The 21806-nt window shown below is 31.3% G+C and overlaps 1 protein-coding gene across 1 annotated transcript; it reads right to left on the reverse strand.

Annotated features, from left to right (window-relative positions):
- Positions 1 to 16685: 16685 nt before the first annotated feature.
- Positions 16686 to 20058, reverse strand: LOC133288062 (probable LRR receptor-like serine/threonine-protein kinase At3g47570). Its single transcript, XM_061485759.1, has 2 exons — positions 17316 to 20058; positions 16686 to 17168 (listed from the first exon to the last, which is right to left on the reverse strand). Exons 1-2 carry the CDS (start codon positions 20011 to 20013, stop codon positions 16792 to 16794), a joined length of 3075 nt encoding a protein of 1024 aa, XP_061341743.1. The 5' UTR covers positions 20014 to 20058; the 3' UTR covers positions 16686 to 16791.
- Positions 20059 to 21806: the final 1748 nt, after the last annotated feature.

The raw sequence follows: 21806 nt of genomic DNA on the forward strand, positions 1-21806 counted from the left end.
TCCAAAGGTCAATATTTTGTTAAGTTCTTTTGCTATTGATTCTTTAATTATATTTTAATTGAGCAATGCCAAACAATCATAGAGAAATATAATACGAATTTCAACTAACAACTTAACTTCTTCTTTTTTTGAAATGATTCTTTACATATTATAAGAACTTCTACGACCAGTAGTCACAAGTTTGATCCTCATCATTTCTATTCTATTAAAATCATTAATATGATCATTAAGTGATATTATATTTCCCTAAACAACCTTGTTTCTAATTCAGAGGCTGATCTGTTACAGTGAAACTGCAATTTCAGATCGAATAACAAGAAGAATCAGGTTAAAGCATGTGGACTCAAATGCTTTAAAGAAGAGAAGGCTAATAGTACGTGTATGTTTTACGGATAGAGAATCTAAAATGATGATGCTGATATGAGAACCCTGTGGTTGAAACCTCTTCAATTAAAGGAAAAGGCAACAAATAACACATAAATTGTATGATTGTTGTAAGAGGTTGTTACTGAATTCATTTACTGCTTTTACGAGTTCTTGCCCTTGGATAGATTGAAGGTCACGGCATAGAGAGCGGATGTACCCTCTTGCTATCTTAATATTTATACATCGAATATCACAATTTGACCTTACATAAACCTTAATATTTGTAATGGTAGCAACTCAAGGAAGAAAGTCCAAACTTTTGTTTTGACCGAATAACCATTTGGAAAATACTCTCATGTGGATCTCTTTCAGTTTTGAAAATTAACCTGAATTTTGTAGCCCTACAGTTTTTCACTTCTACCATTTATACTCTATAACTTTCAGCATATGCTAAATTTCTCTCGTAGGTTCAAATATTCATCTATATAGTTCATTGTCAGATTTCAAATTATGGAGGTTTTTTTGTTTTTTTTTTTGTTTTTTGCATATTTCAAGGCGCAATTCATATATTAACCAATATTTAATTACACAAGGCATAAAGCCGAAGCAAAACCGAAAATTGCACCTACTGGGCAAAATGTAATTTGGTGGTAAGAAGATCAAAACCATCTTACTTAGCCATCAAAATTTGCCAAAAGGCATAGTTTAAAGATTTAACCAAATGAAATAAGATCAAATAATCGGCGAGTGTCTAATATGTTTCTGCCATTATGACACCTAAAGAAGGCCGGAAAATAAGTATTCTAGATGGCACCATTGAAATAGACAACATGAAGTTGACTCCATGGACACACTAAAAGAGCTTACAATACAAGACAGGAAACACGCATAGAAAATTTCACAACTATGGTCTCGTTTGGATGAACTTTTTTTTAGTCAAAAGCTACTTTTTTATAAAAAAAAAAAAAAAAAAACACTTCTACTACAAAGTCTGATTGGATGTATGTTTAAAAAAAAATAGAAGCCATAAAAAAGCCAAAAATCTATTTTTTTTAAGCAAAAAATTTTGACTTCTAAAAAAACAGAGATCAAAAGTCAAACATTTTTTTTCAAAATCCAAATATTTTAAAAAAAATATAAATAATTTTAACTTTTATAAAAAAATATTTTAAAAAAAAGCAAGGAATAAAAAGTACTTTTTTCATGAGCCCATAAAACGTGCACGTCTAATAGCTGGTTTATTTAACATGGAATCGGTTATGGCAGCAACACTGTTGCGTTTCACTGTGCCTCAATGAAATTACATCACAACCATAGGAAGCCATGTATTTTAGTGTTACACAGATAAAGAAGAAAAGCACTATGGTCTTCTCTGCTATTCTCTCACTGCAGTATTATGCTTGAATTGGATGATGTACTATTTAATCATTAAGTCAAAGCCTATGTCTTCCGGTTGTTGTTTTACCAAATCAATTAACTTTTTTACCGGCTGGAATGGGATAAGTCAAAGGGGTTGACATGATCGTTTCATCAACACTTTATACTAGGGGTGCTAAACGAGTTACGGGCCTTATAAGGTCCTTTGACTCGACTCGTGAAGGTCTGAGCTTACATGTCTAAAATTGATTGTTAGAGCAAGGCTTGAACTTATATAAAAAATCGTTTAATAAAAAGGTCTTACGATCCAATTCAAAAGCTCGGCCTTAGAGCCTCCCAGGCTGGCCTAATATATTAATTTTTATTTTATATTTTTTATACTATTTGTGATAGCCCTCTCTCTCTCCTCAATCTATTTCATCCCATTTTATTAATTAAACATACTTTTTGAATGATTTTGCTTTATATTATACTGTTTTGATATACATTAAATTTATGAATATTTACGGAATTACTAGTGCTGTTGATTGTATATTTTGTTTGGATACATTTTTGTTGTCTTATTTTTTTTAAGCAGGCTAACAGGCTAAACCAGACTTTTATTTTTTGTAAATAAGACAGGCCACAGGCTGAAATTATATTCATGACAGGTAATAGGCATGGTCAGGCTGACACATTTAAACACAAGCTTAGCCTTTTAAGACCAAAGCTCGGCTCGGCTCGTTAACACCCCTACTTTGTACCTGTTTCCCTCCTGCTTTTACGCATCCCTTAAAAAAAAAAAAAACCTAAACGATGGCCATTAAATGAAGTTAATCTAAATGGATTGACATATAATTGGAAGATGACATGTAAGACAATCTATTTGGTATCTAACCAAACAATGGCCTACTGATTACTTTTATGACTTTTGGTTAACTTGTCTTGAATTTTCAACATTCCCTTAATAACCATGACTTTTTTTGGTAATTAGAACAATGATTTTTACTTTGAGGTAACCGCGTTTAAGTCCAGCACAAGGAACTGCAAAAGGGCATTATCCAATTTATAAAATTGACAGAACTAATTTAATATATTATTATTTATTTTTGCAATGATTTTTTTATAAAGTGTTATTTATAAAAACTAAAAAGTGATATTCTGCAATGGTTGATGTCAAGAAGAAAAATGCTAAAAGTGAAAATACAAAAAGAGATGGATAAGCAAAATAAGCACATAGAGTTGTAACACGACATTTTTCCGGACCTTAATAGTTTCCCCTGGTTAGGAGTTAAAAGAATAAATTTGAGAAAGAGCAGGGTTGGTGCTTGAAATATTATAACAAGAGGTATCGGGTTTGGAATGTTAAACACTACAACAAAAATGTATTTTAGCCACGGAAAAAACCGTGGCAAAATTTGATAAAAACCGTGGTTAAATGAGTTGTCCACTGTTTCCATAACCATGGCTAAAACAGGTGTTACATTATTTTAACCACGGTATTTTTTGCATTTAAGCACGGTCTTTATGAGTGTGGTAACATTGAGTTAGCCACAGTTTATGTTATATTAGCCACGTTATGTTCATGGCAAACCATTTGGATTCTAATGATGAAAAGTTTTATTTTGCCACAGACAAAATCGTGGCTCATTATAAAGAATTTTTTTAAAAAAATATAAAAAAATATTACAAATTTTTTCAATCATATAAAAAACAAATAATTAAAATTGCATTTGATACAAGAACCAAAAACCAAATTATTTGAGATAATCAAATAAAGTGGAGTACACAATTTAACACAATACATTTTTTTTCTATTAATATGAGTATATTATGTTTTTTACATAATTTCTCAAAATTCATATTTTTTTTCCATTTCATATAAGCTGAAGGAGTTTTCTTTACCAACAAAAGGAGCTAATCAAGTTTTTCACTTACATCATTTAAGAGAAATAATTGTCAAATAAAGCTAAAACTATAAGTTTGTGATTGTCACTAGATATTTATACAAAATATTAACTTCATTGTTCAACTAAACAAAATATGACAACACATTTTTTAAATCTGTCTTCCAAGAATTGTTGTTGTATGCATCTTATCCTTTTAAAAGGGCTTATCACCAAATCATACCTGTATAAAAAAAACCATATAATGCTTGGAACAGTCTTGGGCACTTCATTCTGATAGGCTCAGTTTTCAAGTTGCTTTTAGGTAATGCTTTGCCTCTATAATCACTATTTTGCTACTTCGAGAAGTTTTAAAAACCATATTATTCTCAAAGCAGCAAAATATTTCCAGCTTACATTATGCATACATTATCTCCAACACTTATTCCTCTGTGTATACGATATTAGTATAGGCAGAGACATAATTTCTCTAATATTTTTATTACACTAATATACAGAACCAAAGAATGAAAACAGAGTTGCAACACTTTAGTACCTTTAAAGGCCAAAGTTGTTGGACAACAACCAAATCCCAAATCTCAAATTTAAGTCCAACGAAGAAAACTTCAATTGCTAAATAGCAATTTACCATGTAACTCTAGACATTACAATCAGTTGGTGAAAACATTACTTGTACTCAAGATACCATTGTAAGAGGAAGAAGCACGGTTTGCAATGAAAACATCCTTTTCGATAAATAAAAACTAAACTAACAATGACAACAATCACAGATAGCGTAACAGTAATGAAAAGGACATAACATACGAAGAGAGAAAAAGTATCAAATAAATCAATAAGGTTAACATAAAAATCCCTGCTCGATTTATAGATCTAAGCCTTATAATGATTAAATTCCTAAGAGAGGGAGAGAGACATGATTAGGGAAAGAGAGAGCAAACCTAGCTTACATTTTGCAGATCGAACTATCAGATTTGAGCATGAAATGCATGTCAGATAAAAAAAAAGTGTACTAATGTGAGGAATAGGTAAAGAGAGAGCAAACCTTGAATCAAAGAACCTCAACTAAAGCCTTGAATCGGATTAGGAGAACAGAGATACTGACAGAATGGATTTAAAAAGAATGAGCGAGTGACGAAATCGGATTTAAGTACGAAATGAAGTGAGAAGTTGATTCTCAAATCGGTTGTAGAAAATGGAAACTTCTAGGGATTTAGCATCTCAGCATTTGGGGATTAAACATCACACTCTTTACGTTGGGATCTATAAATAAAATCATGTTATTAACTTATGAAATTAAGAAATTATAAAAATATTATCACATGTTTATAAATGAATTCTAAAAATTAAAAGGAAATAAATTTTAAAAAATCTAAATTAAAAAAAAACAGAAAATAGAATAAATAATAATTACAAACAATCAAATATTTATAATTCAAAAGAATTAAAATTACGAAAAAGAGGGTCAAAGGCCAGTAAGCTAGGTCAGAGGCCAAATAATAATTAAAAGTAAGCAAACAGATAAAAATTCCTCTTCAAGTTTTAAAACGAAAGTTGTGGTGGCCTAGTGGGTCTTGTATATCCCGAATATGGTTATGGTCATAAGAGAAGATTGAGCGTACAGATGGATTACAGCTACAACACCTTAGCTAATTGCAACAGAATTTAGTCATTACTAAATTACCGTGGTGAAATATCATTTTTGTTGTAGTGGTTCAACAGTATTACTTCCATTCTAGGAAACTCAAGAGATAATACAAACTATTGGGTTCCAGCCTATATGAACTCAAATAACCATGCTCTCACTTATTGGGCTGATATGTAAACATACTATTGGAAATATTAGTTATATATCCAACAATTTCCTCCTATGTTCACCATACAACACAATCCAATAAAGTAATTAGTGTAGTATTCAAATAAATATGAATCATTCACATACAGTCCAAGACAATTAACCTGGATCAATCAAAGAGTTTTAATAGTATGATAGTAAACTCAATAATCATTTGCAATTTAAATAAATAAATCGTCATTATCATGAATCTATTTTGAGGTCGACATACTAAGATAAATATTTAGAGTTTTAGATTTAATCTAATCTCATCCAAATCTCAATATCCAAAATAAGTCTCAAAATCAGTTCACAATCAAATAATATTAATAAAATAAAGATAGCAAAATATAAGTAACAAATAAATGAACTCCATCAAAATTGTCAATAACGAGTGAACTTTTAAGTACCCACACACTCCAAATGATATATTCATTAATCAAGGAGGTGATATTGTTCAAGATCCCTCTCATTAAGCTTTCCTCAATCTTTGTCATCCACTGTAGAATATCATATATGAATTTTATATTATTTGAATTCATTCAGTTGGATAATCTACCATAATTTCATATTCATAAGCATCAAGCCAGATTCATATATTACGAACAAGGTCTAAACAGCTTGTTTTGCAAAGAGTCATTAACTTAAGTATATTTGTAAGAGAATAACCATTGACTAGTTTCAAAAAACAGGACTAATAGTCAAGTCACTTACAATAACCTCGTCATGTGATGTCAAGTTTCAATTAAGAACAAGACCAATATGAAGGACCTCCTAAATTCAAGTAGATTTTGCCTAAATGGTTTTGATGATGTCAAAGCATGAAGAACTCATTTTGAAGATGCTAAAGTTCCGGGTTAGATAATTTTTAGATTTTTTGTAACACATTAGATATATCACTAAGCATGATTCCAAGCTCCATTGCATATCATTGCATAACATGTATTTAACTATGTTGAGTGACTTAATAAATTTTTTTTAAAGAAATAGGTCTTTAAAAATAAAATCCAAATCAATTAAAAATCTATTTTTAATATATATATATAAAGAAACCAACTTTTGTTTTTAATATATATATAAAGAAACGAAAAAGTAAAAAAACAAAACAGGGTTGCTTTCAAAATTTGTTACGTTGATTGATTGTTATATATATATGGGAATAACATCTGTCATTTTAAAGAATATAAGCTTATATCATTTTAGATACTAACCGTTGATTTTCGTCCATCAACGATTTTAATTTATTGGATCAAAACTATTAATTAATTAATAATAAATTTGGCCCATTAAATTTGACCCAATAAATTATAACCGTTGATGGACGGAAATCAACGGTTAGGATCTAAAATGATATAAACTTATATCCTTTAAAAGGATAGATATTTTTCCTATATATATATAAAAGTTAGTTAGATTTAAATAAAAAAAGACCTATATTTTCCAATTAATAAAAATATTAAACCCTTCAAAAGTAGATTTTACAAAAGGTTAGTAATCTATGTATAGAATCTACAGACTATAGGTCACGTAGGTTAGTACTCTTGTAAAAGTAAATCAAATAAATAATAAGAAATAATAATATAAAATGACTATTTTTAACAAATTTGAATCATGTAGCGTGTAGTTGTAGTTAGGGATGTGCATGGAGCGGTTCATAACCGGTTTTGGCAAAATCCAAACCGAACCGGTTTGAAATGGTTTGATTTTCAAACCGAACCAGTTTTTTTAAAAAAAAAAACCGGTTTTTATTATCCAAACCGGTTTGAAACCGGTTTCAAAACCGGTTTATGGTTCATAACCGGTTTTGATTTAAAACCGGTTTTAAATCAAAACCGGTTATGAACCATAAACCGGTTATCAAGTTCAAAACCGGTTTTTTAACAAATTCAAAATGGATTTTTGATGGATTGTGCTATTTTTATAAGTAGTTGTTTGTTTCTCCCGGTTATAGGTAGTTGACCAACTATTTCTTGCAAGAATCTTCATTGTTTTGGAACTCTAAGGACGAAATGATTCTTATAGAAATTGTTTCACGTTATTTTTATAGAAAACATTTCCATCAAAAAAAAAATTGTCGAATTTTTTTACGAAATATAAATTTAGTTAAAATATTTTCCTCAAAATATCTCACAAAAAAACATATTCATCAAAAATTTTGACGAAAAATATTTCTATCAAAATTTTCCACAAAACACATTTCCTTCGAAAACTTTGGACGGAAAATAATTTCATCAAAAATTTTATAGAATTCAAATTCCGTCAAAAGTTTTTGACGAAAACATTTTTGTTAAAATTTTTAACAAAAAAATTTCCGTCAAAATTTTTAACGAAACACATTTCCATCGAAAATTTTCGACGAAAAATATTCTCGTCAAGTTTTTTGATAAAAAAAATTTCCATCAAAAAATTTTAACAACACACATTTCTATGAAAAATTTTCGTTGACGAACAATATTTCGATAAAAATTTTGACAAAAATGTTTTTCGTCAAAATGCTTTATAAAAATATTTTTCGTCAAAAAATTTGAGGGAAATGATTGGAGGGAATTTAGATTCCGTAAAGAACTTTGACAAAAAAAAATTTCGTCGGAATTTTTTATAGCAATGTTTTTCGTCAAAAATTTTTACGTAAATATTTTTGGTCAAAATTTTCACTGTAAATGTGTTTTGTTGAAAATTTTGCTGAAAGTATTTTTCGTCAAAATTTTTTACGTAAATATTTTTGGTCAAAATTATCGCTGTAAATGCGTTTTGTTGAAAATTTTGCTGAAAATATTTTTCGTCAAAATATTTTACGTAAATAATTTTGGTCAAAATTTTCGCTGTTAATGCGTTTTGTTGAAAATTTTGCTGGAAATATTTTTCGTCGAAAATTTGGACGGAAATATTTTTTGTAAAAAAATTTGACGAAATTATTTTCTGTCAATTTTTTTTTATGGAAATATGTTTTGTCAAAATTCTTTACATAATTATTTTTCGTTGCAAAGTTTGACAGAATTGTTTCTGTTGAAAGTTTCGACAGAATTTAGATTCTATCAAGAATTTTGACTGAAATATTTTGTCCCTAAAAAATTTATGTCAGTGATTATGACAAAATCTTGTTCCGTCTCTAGTTTCAACGAAAAAAAATTTCGTCTCTACTTTTTACGTAATATGATTTTTGTCAAATTTTTGACGAAATATTTTTCTTTGATAAATTCTGTTAGTATTTGAGACTTTTCTAATAATGTCACATTTAAAAATGATTTATGTTTATGTAATTTTCACTTCTTAATGATAAGGATAAAAGATAATACTTATTTGTTCTCTAATTGTAAAATAGTTTGGTTATGGATAACCATGGATAACCAATTATTTTTATGGTTTGGTAAATAACCAGTTTATAAAATAAAATGCAGTTTCATATGAAACCGGTTTTTAAAAATAACCGGTTTTTAAAATGTGGAGCGGTTTGGTTATGGAGCGGTTTGGTTATGGATCGGTTTGGTTCTTTTGGACATTTTGCACATCCCTAGTTGTAGTCGACTAGTTAGCTTGTTGCTTTATATTAGTATATAAGTGGCAAAACCGAGAAAATTGCTTTTCACAAGAAATCAGTAAACATATCCTGTTCGTCATTTTGAAATCCTCTTCGTTCGTGTTCATTTAAACTCGAAAAAAAAAATAGTTCAAGAAGAAGAATCTCATTTTCTCTCTATCATCAACGTCTGTGTTTTTCGAAGGTTCTCAACCATTTGGAAGCATTTAATTCAATATTCTTGGAACTAAGGTTGAAGAACCCTAAACACATTTTATGTTTTACTTTGCTGAAAATTTGAGATCTGTTGAGATAATATCTTAAACCTTGTTTTGAGCATCTTTTGGTATACTCTTGATACTTGATATTGTTGATTTAATTTTCTGTTTTCTTTTTGATATATTGAGAGTATTTTGATTTCTTTGTTTTGATTTTAAGTGAGTATAGTAGAAATCTTGATGCTCTTTGTGTAAGATTTGTGTTTTTAATTTTTATGAAAGATTGAAAAAAAATATTAAATCTGAATTTTTTTTCTTGTTATACATTGTGTTAATTCAGATTTTTGTTTGGGATTTATTGTTTAGAAACCTAATCTTGAATTGTTCTAGAAATTTTATTGTTGAAATATTAAATCTGAATTTTCTGTTTTAATTGAGATATAATTTGCTTAAAATTCAGATTTCTTGTGGTTTATTACTAAAAGATTTATCTAGAACTAATTCTGAATTTTTTGTGAAATTTTGAGAGAAATTACAATTCTGATTTTTCTGGATATAGTGTGATAATTTTCTTTTAAATCAGAATTTTTAGTGTCCATCATTTAGATACTTGGTATAAATAAATACAAGTTCCTTATTGCCGAAAATTTGTAGTTTGTGATACATATACTTGTGCTCTAAATTTTCTGCATATATCATATCATTTTGGAGCTTGTTGTTGTGCCTCATTTGATATATCAAGTGTGATAGGACATTGTAATAGGTTGAAAAAATTTGTGTTATAAATCTGAGATATTGTATTGGTTGTTAAAGTTGATTTGTTGCGTGTTGTAAATCTGTTCTAGGTGTGTGGGTGCAACCGTGTGGGTTGGCAACATTGTGCTTGGCTTGAGAGAGTGTCTCAAGACCTGGAGCCTCAAGAATCCACTAGGGAAAGTGGAGGTCTTGTGTGAGAGGAGTTGGTGAACTCTGTAGGTTCGGCTTGAGAGTATTCTTAGACCTTGGAGCAGTGTAGGCACTAGGAAGGTTTTTGATATTTTGTTTGATTGCCTGTGTGATGCGTGTTTGTAAAACAGATACACTTGTGATAAATAAAATATCTGCAGCTACTTCAGTCTGGACGTAGCACCCTACTTAGGCTTAGTGGGTGTGAACTAGGATATATCGTGTGTCTCTTGTCTCTCTGAGTTAATTTCTGAATATTCTGTTTAGAGACTTAAAGTAACACTGATTTCTGGTTTAAAAGTGTTGTAGCAGAATTAATATTTTTTTTTTGTTTTGTTTAAGAAAATTGCATTGCTGTGTTTATATTCTATAAATTGCTAAGGTACGCATTCTGTTACTACATTGTTCTTAGCATTGTGAAAAATTATATTGGGCACATAGGGACTGAAGAAAAATTGTGTGATTGTTTACTGAATTGAAATAGTATATAAATTGATTTTTGTCAATTAGTTAGTTGGTGTGGTAATTGAGCTTAATTGTTCAACTTTATCTAGACTTTACAAATTTAAGGATCTACTAAGAAAAAGTTTTTGAAAAAGTTTAGAACACCTATTCCCCCCTCTAGGTGTTCTGTAAGCGTCCTGTGTTAGAAGCCACTTGCCCAACACAATAGACTTCTTTAAGCAAACAACTATTTCAACGTATCAATTTGGAATGTCACAATTACTAATTCCTCAAAATCAAAATAATCTAGCATCAAGTTTGGAATCTAAAAGTAAATAGCATATAGTTGCGCGCTTAAGGAATATAGGATATAATTGTTTCAGGATCATATGTAGCCTAACTGGGAGATTGTTAGGAAATTTTATTTCCTAATACAATTGTGGGCTACACATTTAAATATCAATTATATCATGCTATTTAATTATTGGAAAATAAAGTGATCAATATAAAGGATCCCAATCAAATTCTTAATTCGGTATGAGCTTGATGAGTGGACACCTAATATTGGCCCAACTAGATGTAATGGGTGCCTAATGGAATGATATATATAGAAACTAAACCTAGAGTTATGGTTCACAATAAATCAAATCAATTTTAGTTTCTTTCTTCCACATCTAAAGAGACTACCTTCTAAAGAATGATTTGACCGAGGAATACCAAAGTTCAGAAGAAAGGCCAAAGACTCTAGAGGATTAAAGATACATCGTTGCTATAATGGAGACATGTATGCCTTATTTGCTTTATATTTCTTGATGATCCATTATGATGTATATGGGGTTTATTGGGTGATGGTTTTCACCATAAGGATCAAGGAATTAATTTCCATCTAGTATTTGACCTGGGTTTCAATATCTGACAAGAACAAGTGTCAACAACCTGAAATTCAAGAGGAATTTGGCTATCTTTGTAATTTTAAGTTCAATACTGAGATATGTACAAAATTACTCGAAACAAGCAGAAGTTTGTATTTGCAGGCATAAGGGTGTGGGAAATCTCGGACTCAAATATTCTTTGTTCGATAAAAGTTTGAGAAGGTAAACGACAGACCATTTTTTAGAAAGTAATAAAGAAAGAAATAAAATCATACGAAACATCGAAAACATTTCTGACCTGGGCTTCCGTTGATTTATTTGTCAATACTGGTTAAATGAGAGCATGATGTTTTCTGGAATCCTGTTTATTTATTTCTTTACACAGAAATCCCTTTTATTTCTGTCAATACTTGGTGTTCATACTCAAATAAAATCACCTTGTTACTGACTGTATTCATTTATAGTTAACCAAATATTTGGACTGTATGTGTAATAAAATGACCTTGTTGCGTTTTTATCAGAAGAGAACATACATGATGCTGATAAAATTACTTATCCATACATAAACTATGGGGCAGGCAGTATGTAATTTTTTGTCGTTTGCTAGTTGTCGCAACCGTATCGCAACGTGACGGCGAAAGATATTGAATGGTTAAAACAATGGAGTCGCCACCAAGGTTTATTTAGGAAAACATTGGAAAAACCTTTTATTAAAGGAAACTGGTCTTTAAAAGCAGAAATGGGTTCGGAAGTCGATTACGAGTAGGGAAGATGTTAACACCCTACACCGTCCGTTAAAAAAACGGTTACCTTGTATTAATTGTGCAAATTATTGATAAAATTTTAAATATTTATTTCACCCTAAAAAAATAAATAAGAATGATTGTTTGAAAAGAAAACTAATTTTGAAGATTTATTTTTGTGCTTGACGGGAAGAGTCCCGCTCCGACGTATCCCTCGGTACAATAGGGAACTCAAAGCTACGTCGTTCTGTAGAAAATATTTGTGTGTTGATTGATTTTAATTTTGAAAGTAGTTTAAAGAAAATAATTTGAAAGTTTTGAATTTGATGGTCTCGGAATATCAAACTATCGCAGTTAAAATAATCCAAAACGATAATTGCAGGATTAACAAGTTGTCTTAACTCAACTAATCCCTTTTATTTAAAAGAATAATAATATTCATATTATTTTTATTTTTATCGTAAATTTTGGGATAAATTTGATTTAATTTTGAATCACCAAACCATCACGGTCAAAATGAGTCAAAATAATTATGTGGAGTTAACGAGCCGTCACGGCTCAGCTGACTCCCATGTCAATTGACAATGAACTAACTTTCTTTATGCTTTATGTTTTAAATTAACTCAAAATCAATAATAAAAAATTATGATTATTTATTTGTTTATCTATTATTTCTAAAATTGTTTAAAATCATCGGACTGTCTCAGTCAAAATAATTTTAAAAATAATAGGATTAACAAGCTGTCACAACTCAACTAATTCCTCTTATTTGAAATCAAATTAATTTTGAAATTTACATACCCTCAATGATCTGAATTGAATGATGTTATTTTCATGTTTAAAAGAAAATCCATAATCACTTATTATGCTCATGAGAAGTCATACGGAACATTAGTAATTGATATTGAGGTGGTCAGATGCAAGAAAGTTGTTTGTTGCCCCTTTTTTACTTTAAGATTTCGTTTTTTAGGATAAATAATAATAAAAGAATGTGTCCAACTTTTCTAGGTCAGACTTATACCTTTTATCTCCCTTGTGTACTTAGAAAGATAGTTTGTAGGTTTGCTTTTGAATTATTATTATAATATATTCTTACTTTATTGATATTTGTCCAAACCAACTTCTATTCACAGTGATCTAACCAAGAAACTTAGACATTGGAACAAAGGGAAGCAACTAAATAAAAAATAAATAACAAGTCACAAAGTGGCACCCTTTAAACCCTTGAACATGGTTTCGGCTAACACAAAAGAAGTGGTAACCGATGGTATTTATTTTTCTTCTAAATCTTGAAATCCCATTTTTTGGCATTATATTGATTATTTTGTCTCATTCCTCAATACTGAATATAATTAAAACAAATAACCCCCATGCACCAGTTATCATTGAATCGAATAGACACCATTAAAGTGTCATTCAATAATTATTGTTTTAAAAAACTAAGCGAGATACCCATCTATATTCAACATATAGTAACATTATATCACAAGTTAATGAACGAATATCTAAAGAGGGTTGTAACAAAACTCTGAAAAATAGAGGTGCACCAGCAAAATGACAGAGAGTTAATGAGGGAAACCTGATTTCTAAACACGGTTCCTCTGCTTTCTTATCCTCTACCCTGTCTTCTTCTGAATATTTCACGTGGGGTTGCCTGAAACTAATCAATTTAACAAAGGCGGTTAATGAGGGAAACTTGATTGACACAGGCGGTTAATGAGGGAAGGCGGTTCGGGGTATGGGTTAAAGGTATGGTAACCGATGAAAAACTCACGTGGGATGGGCGGCTAAAATAGATAGAAAGATGGTATTTTTTTTTTACAACTAAAAAATTAAAAAAAAAATAGATTAAGAAAGCTCAAAGAGTTAGGAACATTACTGAATAGACCTATTATTTTTTAATGTGTCTGGACAAAATTGAGTGTTTACACTAGTTAGCTTACTGATATGCCTCCAACATATGTATAAATCTAAACCAAAAAGAGAAAGAATCTTGATTAATCTTGAATAAAAAGGGCAGTAATTACTGTTAATTTGTTAAATCTCAATCAAAGATCGTAAACCTGATTTTCTTCTGATTTTGTAGGAAAACAGACAAAAAGAAGCCCAATTGGAAGCTACCAGGCTGAATTCCCACGCTATTAGCGCAGAATTCGCGCTAGTAGCGCTAGAGGAACTTTTTCATCCAGAGACTCCCACGCTACTAGCGTGGCGCTAGTAGCGCCAGCCAAATTTGCCAACCGCGCTATCAGCGCGGGAACCACGCTAGTAGCGCCAACCTGCTGAATGCTAAACAACACTCCCATGCTATAAGCGCCAAACAGGCGCTAGTAGCGCGGAAGGTACAGGATAATCTTTAAACTTGTATCAGACTATATCAGAGAAGATTAGATCAAGATTTACGATGAAGATTTACTCAAGATATCTAAGCAAGGCACAAAGTCTATAAATAGAGGCTTAGACTCCCAGAGAAAATCATCTTTGGCTGGAGAGAATTGTGAGATCAGAGAATTGAGAGAATTCTTGGAGACTCGCTCTGGAGATCAGGATTCCACCAGAGTTGAAGACAGAAGACCATTGAGTTTTTATTCTTCTTCTTCTTTTCTTCTTAGTTTATGAACACTTTTTATTCTTTGAATTTTTTTAAGCCAGATATGTCTGGCTAATTTCTTTTGTAGTTGGGATTACGGACCCGATGTGAATCATTTATATTTTTTATATTATTTTTATAATTTAATTAGTTAGTTTGTTTTATTCTACCTGTGTTAATTTTTCCATATCCTGATTAGGATTTGCCACTCTAATTATAAGGCTTTGAGGGTTAAGACTCACAATAGACATATTGTGGTTTTTGTCCGGACAAGGGTAGAATAACAATTTGTGAATGACCTAGACATAGGCTTACATAGATTGCAGACTTATAATTCATTTGCTTAATGCTTAATTCAAGAGGGATTACTAAGACATTAGAATTCTAATTAGGTTAAAGGGTTGAAATCACTAAGACATTAGGGTTCAACTATTTTATAGGGAAATAATGAATTGTATGACAAACCAATTAGTTAATTATAAAATACAATATAGGAATATAAGGGAGGATCGGAGGTGAAGTGCATCCTGGCTACAGTCTTTTTACAAATTTTTCACCAATATTTTCTTAACGTTCTTGATAATCTTGCATGCGTTCAAATTTAATTGTTTTTAAATTTTCTATTTTAAATTTAATTGGTTTTAAATTCTGTTTTGAAATCCCAAAATCAATTACTTTCACAATACAAACAAATTTTTTTTTCCAACTTAAGGGGAATAGTTGAATTAATACTTGGTGCATTAATCCTCGAGGGAACGATATCTTACTTATCACTTTATTACTTGAAACGAACGGTATACTTGCCGATTTCGCAACACTTACGTAACCAAACATATGAAGTACAAGAGGCTGGCCTGTTTTGCTTATACTTGGCAAGAAAAGAAAAGAATTGAAGAGTTGTATTACATGAAATTGGTTATGCTGGGTGTGTTTTGTCTTAAGTAACAACGATTTTGATTTATTGAGCATGGGTTTAGTAACATGATATAAAGTTATTTTCGTTCTTTCGGATTTTGGTAAAAAAAAAAAAAAATACAGAAAAGAGAAACAAAATTTTCAAAGTTTGCAAGTAATAATTAGAAACATTTTTATTTTATTTCCTATAATATATAGGAGAAATATTTTTTCCTTATTATATGCATGAATGCTATTTCTATAAACTGAATTATGTTTAGTCATCGTTTTGATCATTATTATACAGACAACCTTACGTTACTTTATTCAATTGTGACAATTTACGTTCGATCTTTGTGTGTTGTTAGTTCATGATAGGAAATTTTATTTTATTTTATAGTTCTTTATTGCTGTATTGCAAATCATAATTTCATAATCTATTTATTCATTTTTTTTAAAACATTATTGTCTTAAAATTTAAGATAAAGTCAATTATCATTTATTTAACAATTAAAAGTTGCCATCGTATTTTAAAAATCTAAATTATAATAAAATATTATTTATTGATCATGCACAAAATCGAATATATATATTAAATATATTTAGAATAAATGGTTGCTATCGAATTTAGGGCTTGCGGTGTTTATGGAGGAGACAACTGTAAGTAGCATCGTATTACTATGCATGATGAGAGGCAGAGGGCCAAATGAGGTGGCGTGTATTTACCACAACGATAAGAGGATATCAGATGAAACCTCTCTTTTATAGAGGGTTCCGTACATCGAAATAGGTTTGGGCCGAACCATATGTCTAATGTGGAAGTATTGTGCCGGTCCATAACAATTATTTTAAAATTAAAAATTCATAAATTAAACAGTTTGAATCCATAACTTATTGCATATATATTGTGCTAAATTAAAATTTAACCATACATTAAATCTTTAAATAATAATACAAACACATTAAAACTTACATAAGAATAAAATAAAGTATTGAAAGGGTCATTAACTAGATTACAAATAGACAATGTGAAGAGGAAAATAAAATGAAACATTTGTAAGCATTTTCCGGTAGCAATAGCATGATGACACAATGTAACTTGCCTCCACTAAATCCTAGAAGGGAAGAAACTTTTGATCAGATTAAGCTCCCTAATGACATCAATCATACTCATTCTTTCTTTTGGTGATTCCATTGAACAAGCAAGTGCAATCCTAAAAAGAGAAATTAAACATCTCTCTACACTAGGATGCATAAGACCAAGTTTCTTATTGCCAGTACCCTGTTCTAATTCGTAGGGGAGAATAGTCGGGTCCACAATCTGTAAAAGGTGATTTGAAATTGAAATTTCAACATAATTGTGGAGATTATGACCATCTTGAAACATTTCTTCTGTGGGTCTCCTTCTGGTTAACATTTCTAAAATCAAAATTCCAAAACTATACATATCACCTTCAATTGACACCGCAAAATTCATTCCATACTCTGAAATGTAATTCAAATTAGTTAATATCATTAAAGTTATCATCAAAATAATAACCCAAAAGAAAATAAAAAGGTTGTTAAAAAAACAATAGCTAAAACTTGAAATTAAAAGATTTCATGATTTAAACAAACAATATCATGTTATACCTGGAGGAGTATAACCAATGGTCCCCTTTATTCCAACAGTGCTACTTTGTGTGAGAGAGACTCCAACACTTGAGAGCAATCTTGCTAGGCCAAAATCACTCACGTGAGCTACCATACAATCATCAAGAAGAACATTTCCAGGCTTCAAATCACAGTGAATGATAGTTTGCTCACATTCGTAGTGAAGATAATGAAATGCTGAAGCAACATCAGTAATAATAGTTAACCTCTCCTCAAGGTTTAATGATCTATGCTGATCTGCAATATTTGCTGCTGGATGCAACCAACTTTCTAAGCTTCCATTTGTCATGTACTCAAAAACAAGAGCTTTAAATTCTTGACCTTTGAAATCTGTGCTAGAACAACATGTTAAAATCTTAACCAGATTTCGATGCCTAATATTTTTGAGTGCATTGCATTCAACAATGAAACTTTTGTGAGCTCCTTTCTTTTGAAGATTTAGGACTTTTATGGCAATAACTGTGTCTTCGGGCTCAATAGTTCCCTTGTATACAGAGCCAAAGCTTCCAGATCCTATCAAGTTTCTTGTCGAAAACCCATCGGTTCCACGGTGTAGGTTTTGGTATGAAACCTTGGCCAACTGGTCAATTGTTGGTGAATCAGAAGATGGATTCTTGTTTCTTTTCCTCATCCAGTAGAAAGTGAGAATGAATGATAGTATGAGAAGAAAAGCAATTACACTAATTATCGCTGATATCAACCTTAGATTGTGGTGTTTTGCATGTTTCTCACGTTTGACTGGGCATAGCGGTAGATGTAGCTCCGAAACACCTCCACAAAGCTTATTGTTTCCGGTCACTGCTAATTCACTTGCATTTCGAAAGACACCTTCCGTTGGTACCTCACCATCCAACATGTTAAAGGATACATTTAAGTATTCTAAGAAAGAAATATTCTGCAAAACATCAGGAATTGATCCAGACAAGTGATTTCGTGATAGGTCTAAATGTCGAAGACCTTTTAGTGAAGCCAGAGAGGATGGGATAATTCCATGGAAGGAATTCCCCTGCAAATAAAGGTACTCCAAGCTTAAGCATTCTGCAATGGTCCCAGGGATATTACCAGATAAACGATTCTCTGAGACATCTAGGACATCAATATTTTTCAATTGTCCCACTTCATCTGGTAGACTACCACTCAATGAGTTGTCTGACAAGTCTAGTAAATTTGTTAACGAGGAAAGATTAAAAATCTCAAAGGGTATTGTTCCTCTAAGGTTGTTTCTAGAAAGGTTTAGAACTTGCAAATTTTGACAGTTTCCTATACTTAGAGGAATTTTTCCTTCTAACAAATTTTGGGATAAATTCAAAAAATACAATAAACTGAGGTTGCCTATGATGAATGGTATATCTCCTGACAGCTTGTTTCCACCCAAATTTAAAAGTTGCATATTCTGAAACCTTCCAAAAGAAAATGGAATAATCCCCTCAAAACGACTATTTTCCATGCCCAAGAGAGTTAAGTTAATTAGATTTCCTAATTCTGCAGGAATTTGTCCTGATATTTGATTACCCCCAATATATAGTTTATTGATTTGGGAGGATAAATTGCCCAAGCAATTTGGCAAACGACCTCCAAACTTATTGTAGGCAATACCTAAATGTTGCAACTTACTACAGTTTGTCAATGATTTTAAAAACTCCAAATCCGTAGTTAAATTGTCACCTAGATTGTTCTGAGACAAACTTAGGTAATATATGTCTTTTAGCTTCCCTAGACTTGGAACTTGTCCTACAAAATGGTTTTTAACGATATCAAGTACTTGAAGGACAGAAGAATTTGCAATGGAAGTGGGGATTGGACCTGAGATTTGATTCCGGCCAATTTCAAATAATTGGAGATTAGGAAGGGTGTGGAACATGTTGGATGGAAGAGAGCCATTAAATTGATTCATTGCAGTTGAGATTGAAGTAAGAGATGACATATTGTAAAGACAAGAAGGAAATATACCACGCAATTTGTTGACAGCCACTCCTATATTTGTCAAATTTTTGAGGAGGCATATTTCTTGTGGAATATCTCCCTCTAAGTTATTATAACTTATCGAGAGAACTGTTAGGGATGAAAGGTTCCCTATGAATGCTGGGACTCCTCCGGTTAAATTGTTTTTTCGAACAGCAAAAATTTGAAGTTTTCGAAAAGAGGCAATTTCAATTGGTATTTTGCCAATCAGATTGTTCCCAGATAAGTGTAACTCTTTGAGATTAGAGCAACTGGTCAAGTTTGTAGGAATTTCCCCAGTCAATGTGTTATTGATGAGAGAGAGTTGCTGCAGTCGTAACAATCGACCCAACTCCTGTGGGATTTTTCCGTAGAAGTAGTTGTTTGTGAGGTTGAGGTTTCTAAGAAAAGAGAGATTGCCAACTTGTGGAGATATGAGTCCATACAACTGATAGCCTTGTAGGTTCAACTCAGTAACTTTTTGATGCATGGGGCTGCATGTAATTCCATGCCAGTTGCAAAAGTGGGTAGAACTATTCCAAGTGGCCAAGATTCCATATGGGTCATTGGATATTGATTCCTTGAATTTGAGCAATGCCAAGTGATCAGTTTCATTTCCTGATGCGGAGGCAGTTGTTTCTGGGCCAAACCAGAGTGAGTTCAAAGTAATTAAGAGAAGAAATAGGTGAAGGCATGTAGAGCAAAATGCAGGTAACGTGAGTGAAAAAGGCTTCATATTTTGGTTGAGGAGCAGGAGGCCACTAATCGTGTTTTCTTCTGTTTAATAGCTATTTTGGAAATACAAAAGAGGCTTATTCCTTCCTTCTGTTACTCTGTGCATTTAAATACTTGAGGCAATAAAATCAACACATAGTGTGACATCTTGAATTGCCTCTACCAACAACAAAAAAAACAAAAAGAGCAATCCATCTCAAGTCAATCGATCTATCTCGCTACCTAACACACAGGCTTATTATAGTCAAGATAAGAATCGTGTGTGGACCAAAAAGCATGTGACATGGAGCCGAAAGCTAAACAAGCTTTTAAAATCTTCTAGCCATTCCAATGAAACTGTAAGTCAGTGCATGTCTTCTTCATCTTGATTATTATTATGTGTATTTTGGGTGGAAGACTGGGTAAGGTTTACAGTTCATGATATTTGGACCAGCTATTATTGTTACATTTTGAGTCATTTATGTCATTAAGTGGATCGAAAGCATATTGGATATCTTACCACCACTTGGTATTGGTCCCACACATAACTTGGAATGAAAGAAAGTGAGAAGAAAGGAAACTAAATTATCCTTTCTTTGAATGAAATCTAATATGTAAATTGATCAAGGAAAAGATATGACTTACAAACATGAAAGATGTTCAATGAAAGCACAAATAGAAAAACCAAAGTGCTAGATACGAACCGAAATAAGTTACATGCAAACAGATACTATTCTGGTTCAAAGAGTAACATAATGGGGGGAATGAAAAAGCTATAATCAATTTTCTCACTCTCTTAGGATATAAATTAGTAGAAAGGAGGAAACTCTACATTGTCCTTTGTTGTTTTATGGCTAGTCACCACTCAATTAACTGATTCTGCTAGCAACAAATCCCTTCCTAAAAAAAAAAAAAAAAAAAAAATCACTTCCTCATTAGATGTAGTTTTTTTATATCCATTCTTGCTTAGGGTTATCCAACTTAACAAACAAGTCAAATCTTAAGCACCTAAAAGTGCGGGGTCAAGATATTGGAAGCAACTTGCTATTGATTATTTTTCCGTTTTGTTTAAGGTTATTGATTCTTTAATTAAGATGTATTTGCAACACATTTGAATATTATTAGAGCATCCATGCTGATTACCAAAAAAAAAAAGAGCATCCATGCTCCACGGAAACTACCTCCCTATTATTACAGGTGAAGTTATGTTATATGTTCCGCATTTTTTATCTAGTCTAACAAAATAGGTCCGCTATCTCTTTCCTCACCTTACAAGGAATTGATTTGCCACCTTTTTTGTTTTTGTATTTCTTTTTCTACAACATGACATGCATGTGTTATAGATAGATAATGTTAACAATGATTTGTAGTTTTCATTTTTCAAACAGAAGTATGACAATATGATGTTTTGTTGCGAGATAGATACGAATCCTCTTATATCTTATCTTTAAGTGCGCATTGGTCATCCTTTCTTGCAATTTTTTTTTGTAACACATCTTCATCTAATACTCATGAAAATATTCTTCGGGAAAAATTCCTAAAATCTAGATGAGATTACTTTAGGAATCTTGTTTTTGTAACACATCTTCATCTAATACTCATGTAAATTTCACCTTGTGTATGTAGTACAGAAATTATCATGAAAATTGCTTATAAGCTAGTTTCAAATCAAAATCAGAGGTTCCATCCCCTTCCAAGATTTGCGGCATTGAATGTACTTACCTCTGAAGAGAAGAAAAAAGGGTAACAAAATTCAAAGTAAACGGTCCAATCAAAGTAACTTAATTTATTATAAAAGTTAAGTAGTTGATTGAA

Source organism: Gastrolobium bilobum, unplaced genomic scaffold, assembly GCF_033153095.1.
Source record: "Gastrolobium bilobum isolate Gb01-03AN ecotype WA unplaced genomic scaffold, APGP_CSIRO_Gbil_v1 utg3205, whole genome shotgun sequence".
Classification (NCBI taxonomy): domain Eukaryota; kingdom Viridiplantae; phylum Streptophyta; class Magnoliopsida; order Fabales; family Fabaceae; genus Gastrolobium; species Gastrolobium bilobum.

Bases quoted from the DNA above. Each gene is read 5' to 3' on its own strand.
- LOC133288062 (XM_061485759.1), bottom strand. From the start codon at position 20,013: ATGAAGCCTTTTTCACTCACGTTACCTGCATTTTGCTCTACATGCCTT. The intron at 17,169-17,315 runs GTATAACATGAT...ATTACATTTCAG, and splicing joins CATTGGTTATACTCCTCCAG to AGTATGGAATGAATTTTGCG.